Below are 15,136 nucleotides of genomic sequence, written 5' to 3'. Positions count from 1 at the left end.
CCCTTTCCCTTGTTTCATTCATAATTCATACAGAAAGTACAGCGCCGGCTGGTGGAGTGGGAGCGAAGGAAGAACCAAGCGACAAACCTTCCGCTGGTCATGAAGACACCCTGACCTCTCTTTTCTGTTGTTCTACTGTCCCTTGTGTTGTACATATCTTAGGTCATATCTTTCCCCCTCTCATCTCTACCTCTTTACTCTTTGCACCTGTGACTCTATCTGGTAGTCTGCCCTGCATCGAAAGGGAAGAGGTGCAGGACTCTACTACGATTGTAAATAAATGACGTCAGCAGTATGAATAGTAGGTACATTCTTTTTGAAAGAAAAGTGCTGCACTCGTGCAGCACCAGTTCTTTAGTTCACGCGAGGTGTAGACAGCAGTTCCGAACCAGCCTCCATCCATCATGCATCTATCCATGCATATCCATGGCTGCGCCTGGGCGGTGCCGCCAGATGACGACACCAACAACAGTTTCTCAGCCTTCTCAGCAGTTTCTCAAGTGCCAATAAATTGCACAAGCTAACAATTGCACACAGAATAATGAAAAATCAAATTAAATACGGCGCAACGTCACACGTTAAACAACTGCAAATAACTTTGTACGGTCAGTGCTCTTCATCGTCAGATAGCCGACTGTTGTGGACATCAGCAAATATTTTGGAGGAAAATCGGGGAAATAATTGTCACCCCTAGAACAAAATGCCTGCGCTTGTGGAACGTCCCAAAATGAGCCTGGCCATGTGGGCCGCACTGAAGACTCACATTATGCGCCAACGAGAGAAAAAGAAGCAAGAGCAAGAAGCAGATGCTGCAACAGAACGGGTACGCAGGGAGCAAGAACAAAAGCGAAAACAAGACGCGATGACGTTGGAAGAAATTAAGGATCAGGTGCAGCAGTCTGAAAAGAAGCTTAAGGATCTCAAGGACGAGAAGCATCAGCTGTTCCTTCAACTGAAGAAAGTGCTGCACGAGGACGATACGAGACGTCGTGCACTTGTGAAAGAAGCTAACGAAATGGCGGCATTGAACCATTCGGCATACTTACAACAAGCCTTACCTCAACCCGTCTACCTGCACGACAGAGCTCAGTCCATGTACAAACCTACCGTGCTCCACCGAGCTCCAATGAAGCGGCCCCTAAGCCCCTCACCTCCACCCCATCACCCGAGCTTTCCTCAACAGTATGCGTACAAACCGCAGTCGTACGGGCCAAAATTAATTCCAGCCTACGCTCCTACCAGCCATGGCCCCATATACTACACTCACGTTCCCGGACAAGCCTCTGTACCCACCATGGCAACGGGCACACCAGTTCCATACCCTGGATACCAGTTTCCCGAGGTTTCCAAGCCTCAGCATCACATAGTTCATGGATTTCACGTCCCCCAGCAGGGCTACTCGGGAGTTCCACAGCCATTGGAACATTCCATTCAAAAGCCAAGGTTTCATGATGAAAAGTTTTATGTTTCACAAGCATTATCAATTAGACCGAACGTTCACACATCGCAAGCGGCAATGGTGTTGGCACATCACCAACAACAATCAAAGACTGCTTATATGGTTCAGCAACAGTTGGTGCAGCGGCACCCGGGGTACCCTAGCCAAGGTCCACGGTTTTATTGAACCTAGTGAAGCTCTCACAGTTGAACTAAATGGCACTCCAGACAAGCTCCACAATTTTAGCAAATGGTACCGCAGCCTGTTTTGCTGAGAAGTAATTGTACAACAAAGTACAAGAGGCATTTTTCATTCAGACCTATTGCTGCTGGGTGACATGGAAGTCTCTTATGGTCCTTCAGCTGGGATAGCCTTTCAACATTTGCCAAAGATTATGGAAATGCTCCTTTAGTTGTGACCTCCCTTTTGTGCAAACTTCAACTGGCACTGCTGTTTATCTTCTTTTACTTAAGCATTTTACTTGCTTTTAATTCACGAGGACTGTACGTTACATAAACACATATATACATAAACACGAGGACTTAACTCGCCTTCACTGGGGAAGGTGGTTACTCTGTCGGATGGACAATTTTTCTTTTTTGTAAGTATGTCTTTTTCATCTAGCGTACCATGGCTGAAGGTAATTGTTTTTCGAATAACACTGTGATCCTCTCGGTTGTGCATTCAGACGGTGCTGCTGTATAATCGCACTACATGTATATTTTTGTATGGAATAAATGTTTTAATGCCTTGGTGTTACATTGTTTGCATATTAAAAACATTAAGCCTGTACAGCTTAGGACAAAAGTTTACTGAACACCAGGGCATCACATTTCTTCACTGGAGCGACACCCTAGCAGGAAACACGAGCGGACACACATACTGAGAAATGGATAGAACAGCCGGTCATCATTTCTTATTCGATAGCTTCCCGATGTGTAGCAGGTGTCCACTTCTATCAAGAAATACGCCAGTGCCGTGTTTCATAAACTTTTGTACCAAGCTGTACAATAGCAAAAGTTGCAATTGCACTTTTTAATAGAGTTCCCCGTGACTTATGTCACTGTCACGTGACCTGCCCACTGCTGGGCAAAACAAGCACACATGGTCATGTACGCCGGCACACACGAATAGTTCCAAGAGTGACCGGAGCCCACAACAGTTATGATTAAGTCGCTGCAATGTTTACATAACACGAGGTCTATTGCAAATGTGCAGCTGATGTTCTGGCATCATAAAAATTTTATGGGGCTTTTCAGTTGTTTATCCTCGATGTGCACATCAAGTGATGCCTTTCATTTCGTGGCAAAAATAGTTTCCTACCTAAGCCGTGAGAAGATCATCAAACCCAGCTCGGATAGGAGTCTCAAAGGATGTAACAGATTTATTGTCAAGTATCCTCCTTATAATGTGTGAAATCACACGGGAGCGTACGGACAGCCCAAGAACTGGTCAGCTATTCTCCCAGCCTCCCTCAAACCGCTCAGCAGGGCTCCGTGTACAGTCGCAGGATAGTTCCGGATCGTATGCTCTCCACCAAAAAACAACCTCGGGGGTGACGGAGTGACGTGGCTGGGCGTCACCGGTGCAGCCAAGATGTCGTAATCGTTGCCGGAGGAACCGGTTGCCACAAAGGAGTAGGAACCCCGGGACCAAGGGTCGGCACGCCATCGTGTCACAACTGTTTCTCTCGGTTGAGAAACGGCTTGGTTACCAAAGATCCCCTTGAGAACTGCGATGCAGCGACCGATAATGACATCGTCGCTGACATTCTCCATAATTGTGGCCGCTTCACCAGCAACAAGAGCTAGGAGCACAGGTGCCTTGTAGAGATTCCAGAATAGAAATAGTTCACCACGACTTCCGGTTGTACTTCCGACGTGTCCAAAAAGGTTGGCGTTGGGGTCCCAGAAGACTCGGTCAAAACACAGAACAACTTTATTTAAGTTTCCAAAGCCAAGACGCTGTATCGCTGCAGCTTTCCATTCCGGCAACGGAGGCACAAACTGAACGGTGTTGAGAAGCGTCGGACTGTTAATGACCGACTGCTTCAGAACACCCAACGGCAAGGTGCAGAGAACTGCGTCCGCCTTGTAACTGGTGAGACCTGAACTGTTACGGGTATTCATGACAGTCACTTCAGCACCTGTGCTCGTGATGTGCACCTGCTTGACTGCTGTGTTAAGGCGAATGTCAAGGCCTTCGGCAAGTGCAACGGGCATGCAAGAGTAGCCGTTTCGTACGGTCAAATGGCTCCCAGTGAATTCAAAGTCATCATCTTGGTCCCAGTGCTTGAGAGAGAGATTATTGAGAGGGGTCGCATTTGCAAACTCGAGGTTGGCAAAGTGCCAGTCGAGGACTTGCCTATCGCGTGACGAAAGATAGACGTCACTCGGTGGAGACGCCTCCAGTTCCTGGAGTTTATCTTCAAGTTCCTTTTGCTGCTCGAGTAGTTTGTCCCACTCCTGACAGATGAGGTTCAGTTCATGAAGCCTGCTTCGATGTACAAACTCCTGCGTCACGTCGCGTTGTTTAATCTCGCTCGACTCTTTATGGGTGCGGTTGAGTTCTTGGATTTGTTCGTGTACTCGAACCATTTCATTGTGATTTCCTTTCAGCTTCTCCTGCAGTTCAAGGATTGCTTTCCAATGTTGGATCTGCTTTTCTTTGACATGCTTCTCTTGAAGTTTAATGACCCACTCAAGCGCCTGTCCCAGGGATACTGGTTTGCTCTGGACGTAGTTGAAGTCCAGTTGGTGAGAGAGAAAGGAGGTTGCTTCCAAAAGGCGGTTGAATTCCCTTTCTACCATCTCGTCTTTATCTTTGGGCACAGTGTTTCCATTGGATTCATACAGTGGGCACTTTTGTCGAATCTTGTGCAGTTCAATCTTGATCTGCTTGCTTAAAATTGTCACTGGGTTTCCACCCAGCCCGGTGACAACCATGGCGCCTAGATCGGCTACATAGGAGCCTTTCCGAAAAGTCGCGATTCGGCCTCCAACTCTGTCCCTCGCTTCCAAGACCAAAACTTCCATGCCGAACTGTTGGAGCTGTTGAGCAGCGACGAGACCCGAAATACCTGCACCAATGACGATGACCTTTCCGTGTTTTTGAAGTGGGGGCCCCTTGAGACGCTCATATACTCCAAAGTTAATGAGTCCCTGTCTCAGCAGGTAGGAATAAATCCTTAGAACTAAGGGAGCATCGCTGTTATAGGGCGATTCCAGGTGTGGCAAGGCATTTTCGAAAAGCAACTGTTGCTTGGGATTCTCTAGCCACAGCTGCAAAAGCCGGTTACGAATATGTAGGAATATTTTTTGAGTTTGTGGAGCTCCTTGGACTATGTCTGGAAAGCAGGCTGCTTCCTGTGCAGTCATCTTGTCGAAAGGCAGCCTGCTTTGGAAAGCAGCGCCTTCCAGGCCGCTCAGGTCTTCAAGATCGCTGTCGGCGTCGTCTTCGTTTGGACGGACGTTCTCCGTTTCATGTTTGTCCGCATCTTGCCTTGGCTCCGGCTTCCTTTTCTTCTTGCGCGATTTCCGACGCTCTTCGGAACCCTTTGTGTTGTTGTCCCGTGTGGCTGTTTCGGCGATTGCTTGAAAGTTCTGCCTCCGTTCTTCTGCAGATCGATTCCACGAAGGGTTCATTATATCCAAGTTGATAAGCTGCAAGGTATATGCTATCTGCTCGTCATGAATCAACTTCAAAGAACCGCTAGTGCACGCGCAAACCGTTTTTTAATTCGTTCTTCCACTCTCCCTCTCTTTCTTGCTGAACATGTTGAAGGGGGGGATGTCACGTGTTCCGACACTTCTGCAGAGCACATTCCCACATTTCAGTGAACAATTGAACAAATGATGTTCCTAAAAAAACGAGAAAGGCGGAACAGGTAGGCGACTAAACATAACTAAAGCTAACTGTAGCACAGAGTTGTGACCACGTAACTCCGGTGACACGTTGTGGTGGCGCTGTGGTGGAAGCGAAACTAGCTGAAAAGCGGAAACTACTACCATAGCGAAACTGACAAAACCTCGTGTCTGTGGCGGCCTTTATGATATACTACAGCAACAACTTTACTTTATGTTGTGTTATGTTATTATGTGTATGTTCTCTTACGTTACGTCTTATTGTTGTTGCTGTGCCCAAGCTCAGACTTCGTCGTCATGAAAACCGCTTTTGTTTGCTAGCAACGCGTTTGTCGATGCGTCGATGCAAACACACGAAATGGTTTGAAAATGGAATCCAAACGGTAATTACAGTAACTTTTACGTATAATTGCACGAAACGTTCATTGTTGTTGACAGTGATTGCAGAAATCCCCCTTCGATCAGAGCAGTAAAATGCTTGTTTGTGCAGTAAAACTGTTACAGACTGTTTTTAAAATATGTTAATTCGTTGTTGGTAGTGTGTAGTGTTCCGAAAGACGAATCACCTCGCAGGCGAGTTTCCCCTTCAGTTCGGTCTTGCTTGTGATCTATCGTGTGTAAATGTTATCCATATAAAAGAAACGGCTGTTTATGGTTCTTCATGGCCATTGTGTCTTTTTGCAGTCTGTTATACGATAAAGTACGGCAGCAGACGAGGAGGCGACTTCGAAAACAGAGCGAAGCCAGTGAGGTACGTGCACTCAGACAACACAATTTGACCCTATGGAGCAGGTTATAGTCAGGGATGGGCAGAGTACCAGGAAAAGTAGGCCATGGTGCAGTGCTGTGAACACCACAGTGAACGTTGCGGGGGCAGGCTGGATGCGGTGCTGGCTGTCGTGCAGCGAGCTGGCAAGGCTCACAGAAGGATACTTGATGTACTTCAACAGAAAATATAACAAAATGTACGACAACCCTGCTTTCTAGCCGCTCTTTACAAAATGTGCGTCAAGTAAAGTAGAAAGCATTATTCAGCAGGATAACTTGAAGTAAAGTAAAAGTACTCCAAAACATACTTTAAGTGCTGCCCTGCTGTTGGACGATCTCTGAAGGTCTTAAGGATTTTAATGGGTATATCTCTGAACTGTTTTTAATTGTGACTCTCGCAAGTGGCAGCCGGATGTGTGAAGCTGTTCCTTGAAGTTTTGGTAGTTAACTGAGTAATATCAAATGACTCATGTTTAGTGCATACAACGACATGGCAACCGAAAGATATAAGTGCGGCTATGTACCAAGTTTTGTGCACAGTCTGTAGCATCTGTTGGAGGTTTCTGTCATGTACACAGTGCAAACTTTATGCTGAAACTTGTCCAGAATGTAAAAAGAAAGTGTTGCTGGACATAGATTGCACTTGGAGTTTACTTCTAACAGCATCTGGTGTCTGAACTGCTCCTTTTTTTGGTTGCAGATCACTTAGGCATACCTCTACGTGTCTTGCTCTGTATAGAACCAAAGGCTTACTAAAAGAACCTAGAACTATTCTTGGCCTTTGTGGGCAGCATAGTTTTCAGTGAATTGATAAGTAAGAAAAAATTGTTCACTTTCCTGCCACAAACTCCGCAGAGCTGTAAACTTATAGAAACATTGTGCTACAGACAATTAATCATGCTGTCGTGTCAGAAAAAAGCTTTTTCTCAGGTTAAAAAACTTTCTCCCCCTTTCCTCCTGCCTCACAGACACTGTTCATTCACCACTGTTGCTAAAGAGTAGATGGATTTTGCCCTATCCACCGAGCTTTTGACCTACGATACCCATGAACCTTTAACACATCATCCCTACCCCTTTAAATACCATGCCAACAATGAGAACGGTGCCCAGAAGAAGAACGGTCTCTGTTCGAAATATCGGCGTCTCTCGTCCTGCTAGGCAATTCAACGGTTCACTGGATTTTCCACCCTTCATCTTTCTCTTCTTGAGATACAAGCAGTGATGACTGCCAGTAAAAGTGTTTTGAGAATGCATCTTGAAACGAAGGAAATCTGTTTCAGAGCTTTGCACAGTACGAAAATGAAGCATTTGGTGGAGATGAAGATTTTCAGCTAGGTAAAAACAATATTTTGTATGATTTTTTATTTTTTTTTACAATCTTCTGACATTTTACCCAGGAGAATACAGTCCAGCAGTCAGCACAGGAGACCTCGCAAGAGCTAGAATACGTAGTCGCTGCCTACACGTATGTATGATTTGTTACTTTGTTGTTGAACAAGCCCTGAACGTACATTCAAGGCTTTTCTTTCTTTTAGCTACACTTTGCCTTTTGCATTTCATCCAACTCATCGAGTGGAAATTTGCCCAGAGGATATATTTGAGCAATGCTTAAAAACATTTTCTTGCATGCAGGACATTTTGGTTCCTTACCGAAGAGCAAATGCATAACATAAACAAGTAAAAATAGTAGTTCCAAATTGGTCCTCATCTTAGTAAAATTGTTCCTGTTATGTGACAGAGGAAGCACACAGAAAATCTGGGAGAAGAAAACCTTTCGTCATATCTACCACAGAAGGTACGACACGGCGCTTTCTATTCATACATACTGAGTTGTGCTTTCTCTTACAGATCTTGGGGCAACAAGGGTCAGGTGGACACTCTCTCCATGTGAGCAGCGCACGGCAGGTGAGATACACCTCCAAGAAGGGGGTTACAAAATCTTTCTTATTCTTTGCACTAAAAGTGGGTTTTAGAGGGATAGTTCACTCACCGCAAGTTCGGGTCCGCAAGTCCACGAGACTTGCGGACGAGAGACGGTCTTGAGGGAGAGGCACCGTGGCATGTGACACAGCAATAGATAGTTTGCCATCCTCTGATAACCCAGTAACACTCATGTAGCTGAGCTCTCAAATCCCAGCATGAAGCTCTGAGATGTGGATGCTGGTGACATCACAAAGTTGACAACGTCAACCGATGCTTCCCAGGAAAAATGATAGGATGCTTCGTCTCCTCCGAATGTTACTGAATCGAAGACGTGTCTCAAGAAGAAGTATACCATCTTTGTCGTGTTGAACTACAAAGTTTTGGAGATCCGTGTGTGTGTGTGTCTCTAGTTGAAAGTTTAGTTGCGCAAGGGAGTTCTGGGTGGTGATCGACAATTGAACCAAAAGCTTCCTTCTGTACCACCTTAATCCAGTAGAGTTCAGCTTGTAGAAATTCCTGGGCTGTACGATTCTGGCCTGTTCAAGAAGTTGGTTGTCGCATGTTATGTACGCATCGTAATGCCCATTCGATGATCACCAACACATGACGTAGAATGCTGAAGTCGTTCAGGTCTAGATGTCCGTCTTTGCACATGCATGCTAGCGGCGTTGAAAATGAGTAGTGTCTCTTGGTAGCGAGTAATCGCATCTTTTACTGTGTCTACCATGGGGTAGACCATGACCCCCAATTTTTTTATTTTTGGATGGGGCATGTTCTGCAACAAATCTAATGAGCTCCTGTGTAAGAACGATAAGCGCAGGCGACATGCAGTGAGCGCGCATAAGGTCTCTGTTCCGCTCGCCTTCCTAAAAATCCTCCACCCTTGAAAGAACGTATTGGTGAATGAGTGAACGTTGTAACGTAGCGCATTACTCTGGCATGTGACTCGTGATATAGACTGCCGTGGCTCAAGCGGGTATAGGCAGCATGCGAGCTGAGAAGAAACAATGGGGGAATGTTGAAACTAAGTCGAGCACGGTCAACACGTGATAAAAATATTGAAACTACTGTTTATTATCGTACGAGCTTTCATGCCACGGTCTGCGTTTCATCAGGTACCCGATGAAATGTAGACCACTGCATGAATGTGGTACACCTATGCGATACACGTATGTGCGTGTGCAGTAACTGAATCAAAATTTAGTTCTCCCTGTCCCCCACTCCTTCCTGCTGTCCTCTCTCCATCTGTCCACATCTGTACTCCGATCATAGCCACAGTTGCTTTGCGGTGCTAACACGGAACTAAAAAAAAATAGTTATTGCGACATACATGTTATCGAAAGGCAATTTCGGATAGGCATGGTACAGTTAAATTATGGACACCCACGGGACCAGGATTCGTGTCGCTGAAGGCAGGTGTCTGTACAGGAGAGGTGTTAATGTAGGAGCTTTAATGCTTGCCAGTATAAACCCAGCTGTCCGCTGTAGGGGAGCGTCTGCCTAGGAGAGGTGTCCGTGATAAGAGGTTTCACTGTATCAGGCTTCGTTTCAGAAATGGGTTTGGTCTAGTTAGGTTGATCCCCATTTTCAATTCTTACTTGGGCTGTGACGAGAATCACGGAAATCTAAACTTTGTTCCTTGGGTCAAAAATGTAGTTTATTAAATTCCTTATCTTCAGTCAAAATAAGGCAGCAATTTGAAATATTTGTATTCGATACAAATGGGTAGTCAGAGCTGTATTCATTTATACTGCAGAATCAGGAAGCAGAACTGAAAATAGCAGTGGAAGAAGCATACAACTTTTTTGCAAAAGTTCGGTTTCCTGCAGTCAGTGTAGAACACATTGTGGAGCCTGTGGGTGAAGAAGGTGCCAGTCGAGAAGGTAAAAGCATTTTTTTCTGCTCTTAAGCACAAGCATTCACCTTTTCGGCCAATACTATTGGAGCAGTCTCTGTGGCTTCACCAATTTTCTCAAAAGCTTGCTTGTACTCGTTGAAATCAATGGAAAAATCGTTGCAAATGGTGCAAGTTGTATTGAGTTCTTATATAGCTTCGGTCAACTGGAAGGTCGTCATACTCACGACGACACTACCATATCGCTAGACAACGGCAACCTCACCACATCCCTGTACACTGTACAAAAAGCCAACTGCAAACAACAGTACCTTCACTTTAAGAGGGCATACCAGCTCTCCGTCCCAATGTATTTTATGTATTATGTATCCCTGTGCAGATTTTAACGCGGGTGGTTTCACTATAAAGAGGAAGACGAGATGAATTGGATAACATTTATACATTTCTGATACATGTCGTATGTACGAGGGGAGTTCAAGTCAAACCGGGACTTTTCATTTTTCGCAAAAGTAAAATGAACTTACAGGCGAGAAATTAGTTTTATTTTTCGACGTAATCTCCAGCTGCACTAATGTACTTGTGCCAGCGTTTCATGAGGGCTTGGATGCCAGCAGCGTAGAAATCCTTACCGACGCGTAGCAGCCATGATCGGACCGCATTCTTGACGTCGTCGTCGCAGCTGAAGTGGCGGCCCCCAAGGAACGCCTTCAGTGGCCCGAAGAGATGGAAATCGCTAGGGGCGAGGTCTGGACTGTAAGGGGGATGTGGCAGCAACTCCCAGCCAAGTTCCTGTAAGGTGCGTGTCGTGAGATGTGCGGTATGCGGGCGTGCATTGTCCTGTAGGAGGAGGACTCCTTTGGTGATGAGGCCCGGCTTTCCGAAACTGGATGTGTTCATGAATGATAGTGTTCAACGTTCCCACAGAAAGGTCCATCTGTAGCGGACGCTGGACGACGACAACGATGGCCACGCGCGTGGAGCACCCGCTTCTCAGTTCCACCGGCGCGGCCATGGAGATAGGCCACCGTCATCGCCTCTCCGTGGCATACCATCACCGTCGGTCGGGACTCATGTAGAGGAAGACCATCGTCCTCTACATTTGGTGACCTGGACGAAGAACATCACGTCCGGAGCAATTCGGCCCTTCACCATCCCAAATTTGCGACGACGCCATCGAGCAGCACTACCTCCGGCACACACGGCCTGCCTTCACTCCTACCGTATCTCGGTACTCTTCACTCCTCTTCTCACGCTTCTCACTGCCGGCCGCGACACTCGAGCCTTGCGCTCACCTGCCAGTTGCGGCAGTCGCGGCAGCCGACGCCTTGGCATGCTTCAGCCCGTCTCGGCACCTCACTCACTTCACCTGGGACTCTCGAGCTTCGGCTCACTCTCTCTCGCTCGTCTCTATCTGACGGATCGCTGTTCCCGTTTCCATCCTCTGTGAAATGCCGCCAACGTGTGCCGTGCCCCTGTTCGACCACACGTCACCACGTCTGCATGTCTACCACGGTCGCCCTCAACTGCAGCTTTTCCCAGACGCGTTACCTGGACTCCAGCTCTTGCGATGCGTCCGCAACACATCTGACGGCCGGGGGACCCCTGTAGCGGACGCTGGACGACCACAACGATGGCCACGCGGGTGGAGCACCTGCTTCTCAGTTCCACCAGTGCGGCCATGGAGATAGGCCACCGTCATCGCCCCTCCGTGGCATACCATCACCGTCGGTCGGGACTCATGTAGAGGAAGACCATCGTCCTCTACACATCTTTCGAGCCAGTTCGAGACATGTTATCCGTCGGTCCTTGAGGATCAGGTGCTCCACAAGTTGGATGTTCTCAGGAACTCTGACACTGGGCTCTGAGCCGCTTCGGCCGGGATCGTCCTGCACTGACGTACGGCCGCCTCGGAACCGTTTGCACCACTCAAACGCTTTGCTGCGGCTAAGTGTATCGTGGCCATACTGAGCCTGAAGTCTTCTGTAAATTCCAGATGACTTTACACCTTCATTCATGAGAAACTTCATGACAATTCGCTGTTCGATCTGCGCGCTCACCTCGTTGTCGGCCATCTTGTCTAGCACGTGTCTTCTGTTTTGCACAAACTTTGGACCACTACGTGGTGAACGTGGAGGCCTGTTGCGTGTGAAAATAATGAAAAAGAAGTAGCGGGAGCCATTTGTACACTCGGGAGACAGAAAGTCCCGGTCTGACTTGAACGCCCCTCGTATTTTACGGTGACGTCATGAATGTGAAAAAAAATACACAATTTCTCTTGTCCCTCTTTGAACAGGTTTTGATTAAACTTCTATAGCCATTTAAAAAAAAAAAACTTCCCATTTACTTTCTCTCGAAATATTTCAGGAATCGATAGACACCAAATTTATATGTCTACCACTTTTCGCTTTTATAAAAAAGCATGAAACATCAGTACACATACACAATGACTGAAAACTCAGTGAACCACGTCATTCTGTGTCGCCATATGGTGACGCAAAGGGAAAACCGCGCGCACTGTATCCTTCCGCCGAGCGAGCGGTGCGCACGCGCAGCAATGCTGGCTCGTATGGGTGGCGTGGGGTGTGGATGACATGCTGGTTCCTGCATTCCCTTTCTCTCTCTCTCTTCTCATTACTTTCACGGCACACTGACTTACGGCATAGCCTTGGAGGCCAGTACAAAAGGTTGCTTAGCTGCTCGTAAAGGGATTATCCTCTGAGCCTGCATAGTCATGGCCTGTGTAACGTAAAGAGAAAGCACATAGAGACCAACAACTTAGGCTTAGCGGGGCGGACGCGACGGAACAGCACGTTGGTTAGTTTATTATTAGATTAGGAAAATTTCGGTGTTTGCATTTTCATGTTTAGGTTAGTCTAAGTGTGCTTTGGCTCTAAGAATGAAACTGATGTGCCTGAGAGTATGGCATAGATGCAGGTCTGCTGGTGGACAAACACCATGATGTAAAAAGCCTGAGTCTGGACAACAACTAGGGGTACAGGACAACCACACATTTCAACTCCTGTGTTTGTCCTGTTCCTCTAGTTGTAGTCCAGACTCAGGCTTTTCAAATCATGGAACTGATGTGCCCATCAAATTTCAGCGAAGAATCCATGTATATACCCAAGTCCCTAGGAAGTTTACTTATCAACTTATCTTATCCCTAGTACAGTCAATTTGCACAGTAACTAGATGACTCAGAGTATACAGACTTTGAGTGAAGGTAACAGTTGTTCGAGTATGGCAACATCATTTATACATCTTTCCTAGATTGATACGTAGCATATTAGCATTACACCAATTGTATACAGAATTGATGTCATCTTGCAGAATGTCACAGACGGAAGTGTTCTCAACCTGACGAAATAACTTAATCTCATCTACATACAGCAAGATTCTGGAATGCTTAATGGAAAAGCAAATACATCATTAATAAAAATGTTAAAAAGAAGTGTTCAGAGAATTGAACTTTGAAGCACACTGGACAAAGACAAGGAGGGTGTCCCAAGGGCACCTCCTTTGCGAATGTACCTAGTTACTTCGTTTCCTTAAGTAGCTTGAGGGTAACATATAGAGCAGTGGTTCTCAAACTTTTTTGGCCCGGGGAACCCTTTGGACCTAGCCAGAAAGGCGAGGGAACCCCTGTTCCTAAACATGAGCAATACATCAGATATCACGTACATCAGGCCTCCACGAAGAGGTCACGGAGCTTCTCGCTGGCACGTTCCAGGCCTACTCGTTTGCCTAGTAAGGGGTCTGTCAACGGGTCAAAGCGCCCATAAACAATGGAAAGAGGCCGCGAACGAACTCCGCAGCCGCGGTGCGCGTGCTTCTGGCCTGCCGAGCGAGCTTGGGCGGGGGAATTCAAGTTCTGTGAATGGATAGGGGCTGAGGCGGCAGCCTTCTCGCGGAACCCGGGAAGGCAGCTCGCGGAACACCTGTGTTCCGCGGAACCCAGTTTGAGAACCACTGATATAGAGATTAGTACTGAACTCAAAAACAGGAAATTTTTGCAACAATAAGTAATGATCAACACAGTCAAAAGCCTTTGAGAGGTCAAAGTAAACTGCATCAACTTGACCATGTTGCCCAAGAATTGGACCAACAACTTTCAAGAACTTTACCAGATTAGCTTCAACAGTATTGTAACAGTATCAACAGTAACCCATGTTGTGAAGTGCTTATCTTTCCCTTACAGGAAAAAGATAAATGACTAAGTAATACTGTTTCAAAGACTTTTGCAAATGGCAATGGAATAGAAATTGGTAATCACGACAGGGGCATAACCCGATTTGTAGACAGAAACAATAATGGGTGTTTTCCGCAATGTTGGGAAGGTACACATAGCCAGAGATAGATTGATTATATCGGTCAATATAGGCAGTCAATCTTCGCAGAATCTTCCTTTTCGGATAGCAGACTTGAAAGAAATAACGTTCAGAGGGGCTCATGCCAACCAAACCCTTAACAGAACCTTGCTTCAGTTCCGCTCAAGGGAGTCTTTCCAATTCTGAAACGAAGTCCCTCGCAAATATCTTTGGAAATAGCAGTAATCAAGTAACAAAACTGAATATTGTGGAAGAAAAAGAGGTTTACAGTTCCATTGAAGATGAAGCCTGAGCTTGGACGAGCACGGAGGGACAAAAGACAAATACCAAGCAGCTCAAAATGAGCTGCTTGTTTTTGAGCTGCTTGGTGTTTTGTCTTTTCGTCCGTCAGCCTGCCTTACGCTATGCCATTTTATCAGTGAGGTTTACAGTGACTGATGCAATGCAATCCTATCATTCTCACAAAGTTTTGCCTTACATTTATAACAGGGGACGAACTTCTGACCTTGGATCATAGCTTACAAGCAGATACTGTTCTTTGTCAAACCGTCAAGCCGGTCGTGCACATCCATGATAGCCAATCATATCACATCCCATCTACAAAGAAAGGTATTTGATTTTTCATTTTGTACAATACGCATGCAATTATCTTAGTGAAAATGGATATCTATGTTGTTAACTATAGCTGTAAGAACTAAATGTGGGAATCACTTGTAGTCATATCATATATGTCAGTAGTCAAATAGGAGTGCACTTTTTATAGTTACTGCTTCAAATAATTAAATGCATTTCTCCTGCATCTAGCGAATGAAATGAGCTATTCTGTGCATCTTTTAGCATCTGGTCGCATTTTACCAAAACACTATTATGAAGTACACCGAGTTGCCCAATTTCTTACGCGTCTGTACTGTAGTGACTCGAAATATGACGTAAAACGTCGCTGACAAGGGCGGAACAAACGCTC

At 46.1% G+C, this 15,136-nt stretch overlaps 3 protein-coding genes across 4 annotated transcripts in view; 2 read left to right on the top strand and 1 right to left on the bottom strand.

Annotated features, from left to right (window-relative positions):
• Positions 1-585: 585 nt before the first annotated feature.
• On the top strand, positions 586-2,193 carry LOC135398736 (G protein pathway suppressor 2-like). Its single transcript, XM_064630119.1, has one exon. It carries the CDS (start codon positions 701-703, stop codon positions 1,622-1,624), a length of 924 nt encoding a protein of 307 aa, XP_064486189.1. The 5' UTR covers positions 586-700; the 3' UTR covers positions 1,625-2,193.
• A 611-nt stretch (positions 2,194-2,804) lies between these two features.
• On the bottom strand, positions 2,805-5,370 carry LOC135398734 (lysine-specific histone demethylase 1A-like). Its single transcript, XM_064630118.1, has one exon. It carries the CDS (start codon positions 5,080-5,082, stop codon positions 2,857-2,859), a length of 2,226 nt encoding a protein of 741 aa, XP_064486188.1. The 5' UTR covers positions 5,083-5,370; the 3' UTR covers positions 2,805-2,856.
• An 85-nt stretch (positions 5,371-5,455) lies between these two features.
• The window catches only part of LOC135398733 (coiled-coil and C2 domain-containing protein 2A-like), a 42,348-nt gene continuing 32,667 nt past the window's right edge, over positions 5,456-15,136 (top strand). For both annotated transcript variants that reach the window (XM_064630117.1, XM_064630116.1), the window contains exons 1-8: positions 5,456-5,684; positions 5,986-6,052; positions 7,350-7,404; positions 7,467-7,534; positions 7,808-7,864; positions 7,918-7,974; positions 9,749-9,875; positions 14,662-14,781. In XM_064630117.1, coding sequence (XP_064486187.1) covers positions 5,671-5,684; positions 5,986-6,052; positions 7,350-7,404; positions 7,467-7,534; positions 7,808-7,864; positions 7,918-7,974; positions 9,749-9,875; positions 14,662-14,781 — 565 coding nt within the window. In that variant the 5' untranslated portion in view covers positions 5,456-5,670. The remainder of the gene's footprint in view (positions 5,685-5,985; positions 6,053-7,349; positions 7,405-7,466; positions 7,535-7,807; positions 7,865-7,917; positions 7,975-9,748; positions 9,876-14,661; positions 14,782-15,136) is intronic.

This window comes from Ornithodoros turicata, chromosome 6 (assembly GCF_037126465.1).
Source record: "Ornithodoros turicata isolate Travis chromosome 6, ASM3712646v1, whole genome shotgun sequence".
Classification (NCBI taxonomy): domain Eukaryota; kingdom Metazoa; phylum Arthropoda; class Arachnida; order Ixodida; family Argasidae; genus Ornithodoros; species Ornithodoros turicata.
The sequence above is the reverse complement of the archived record's forward strand: the minus strand, read 5'-3'. Positions and strand labels throughout refer to the sequence as shown.

Coding starts and splice junctions, on each gene's coding strand:
- LOC135398736 (XM_064630119.1), top strand. CDS start 701: ATGCCTGCGCTTGTGGAACGTCCCAAAATGAGCCTGGCCATGTGGGCC.
- LOC135398734 (XM_064630118.1), bottom strand. CDS start 5,082: ATGAACCCTTCGTGGAATCGATCTGCAGAAGAACGGAGGCAGAACTTT.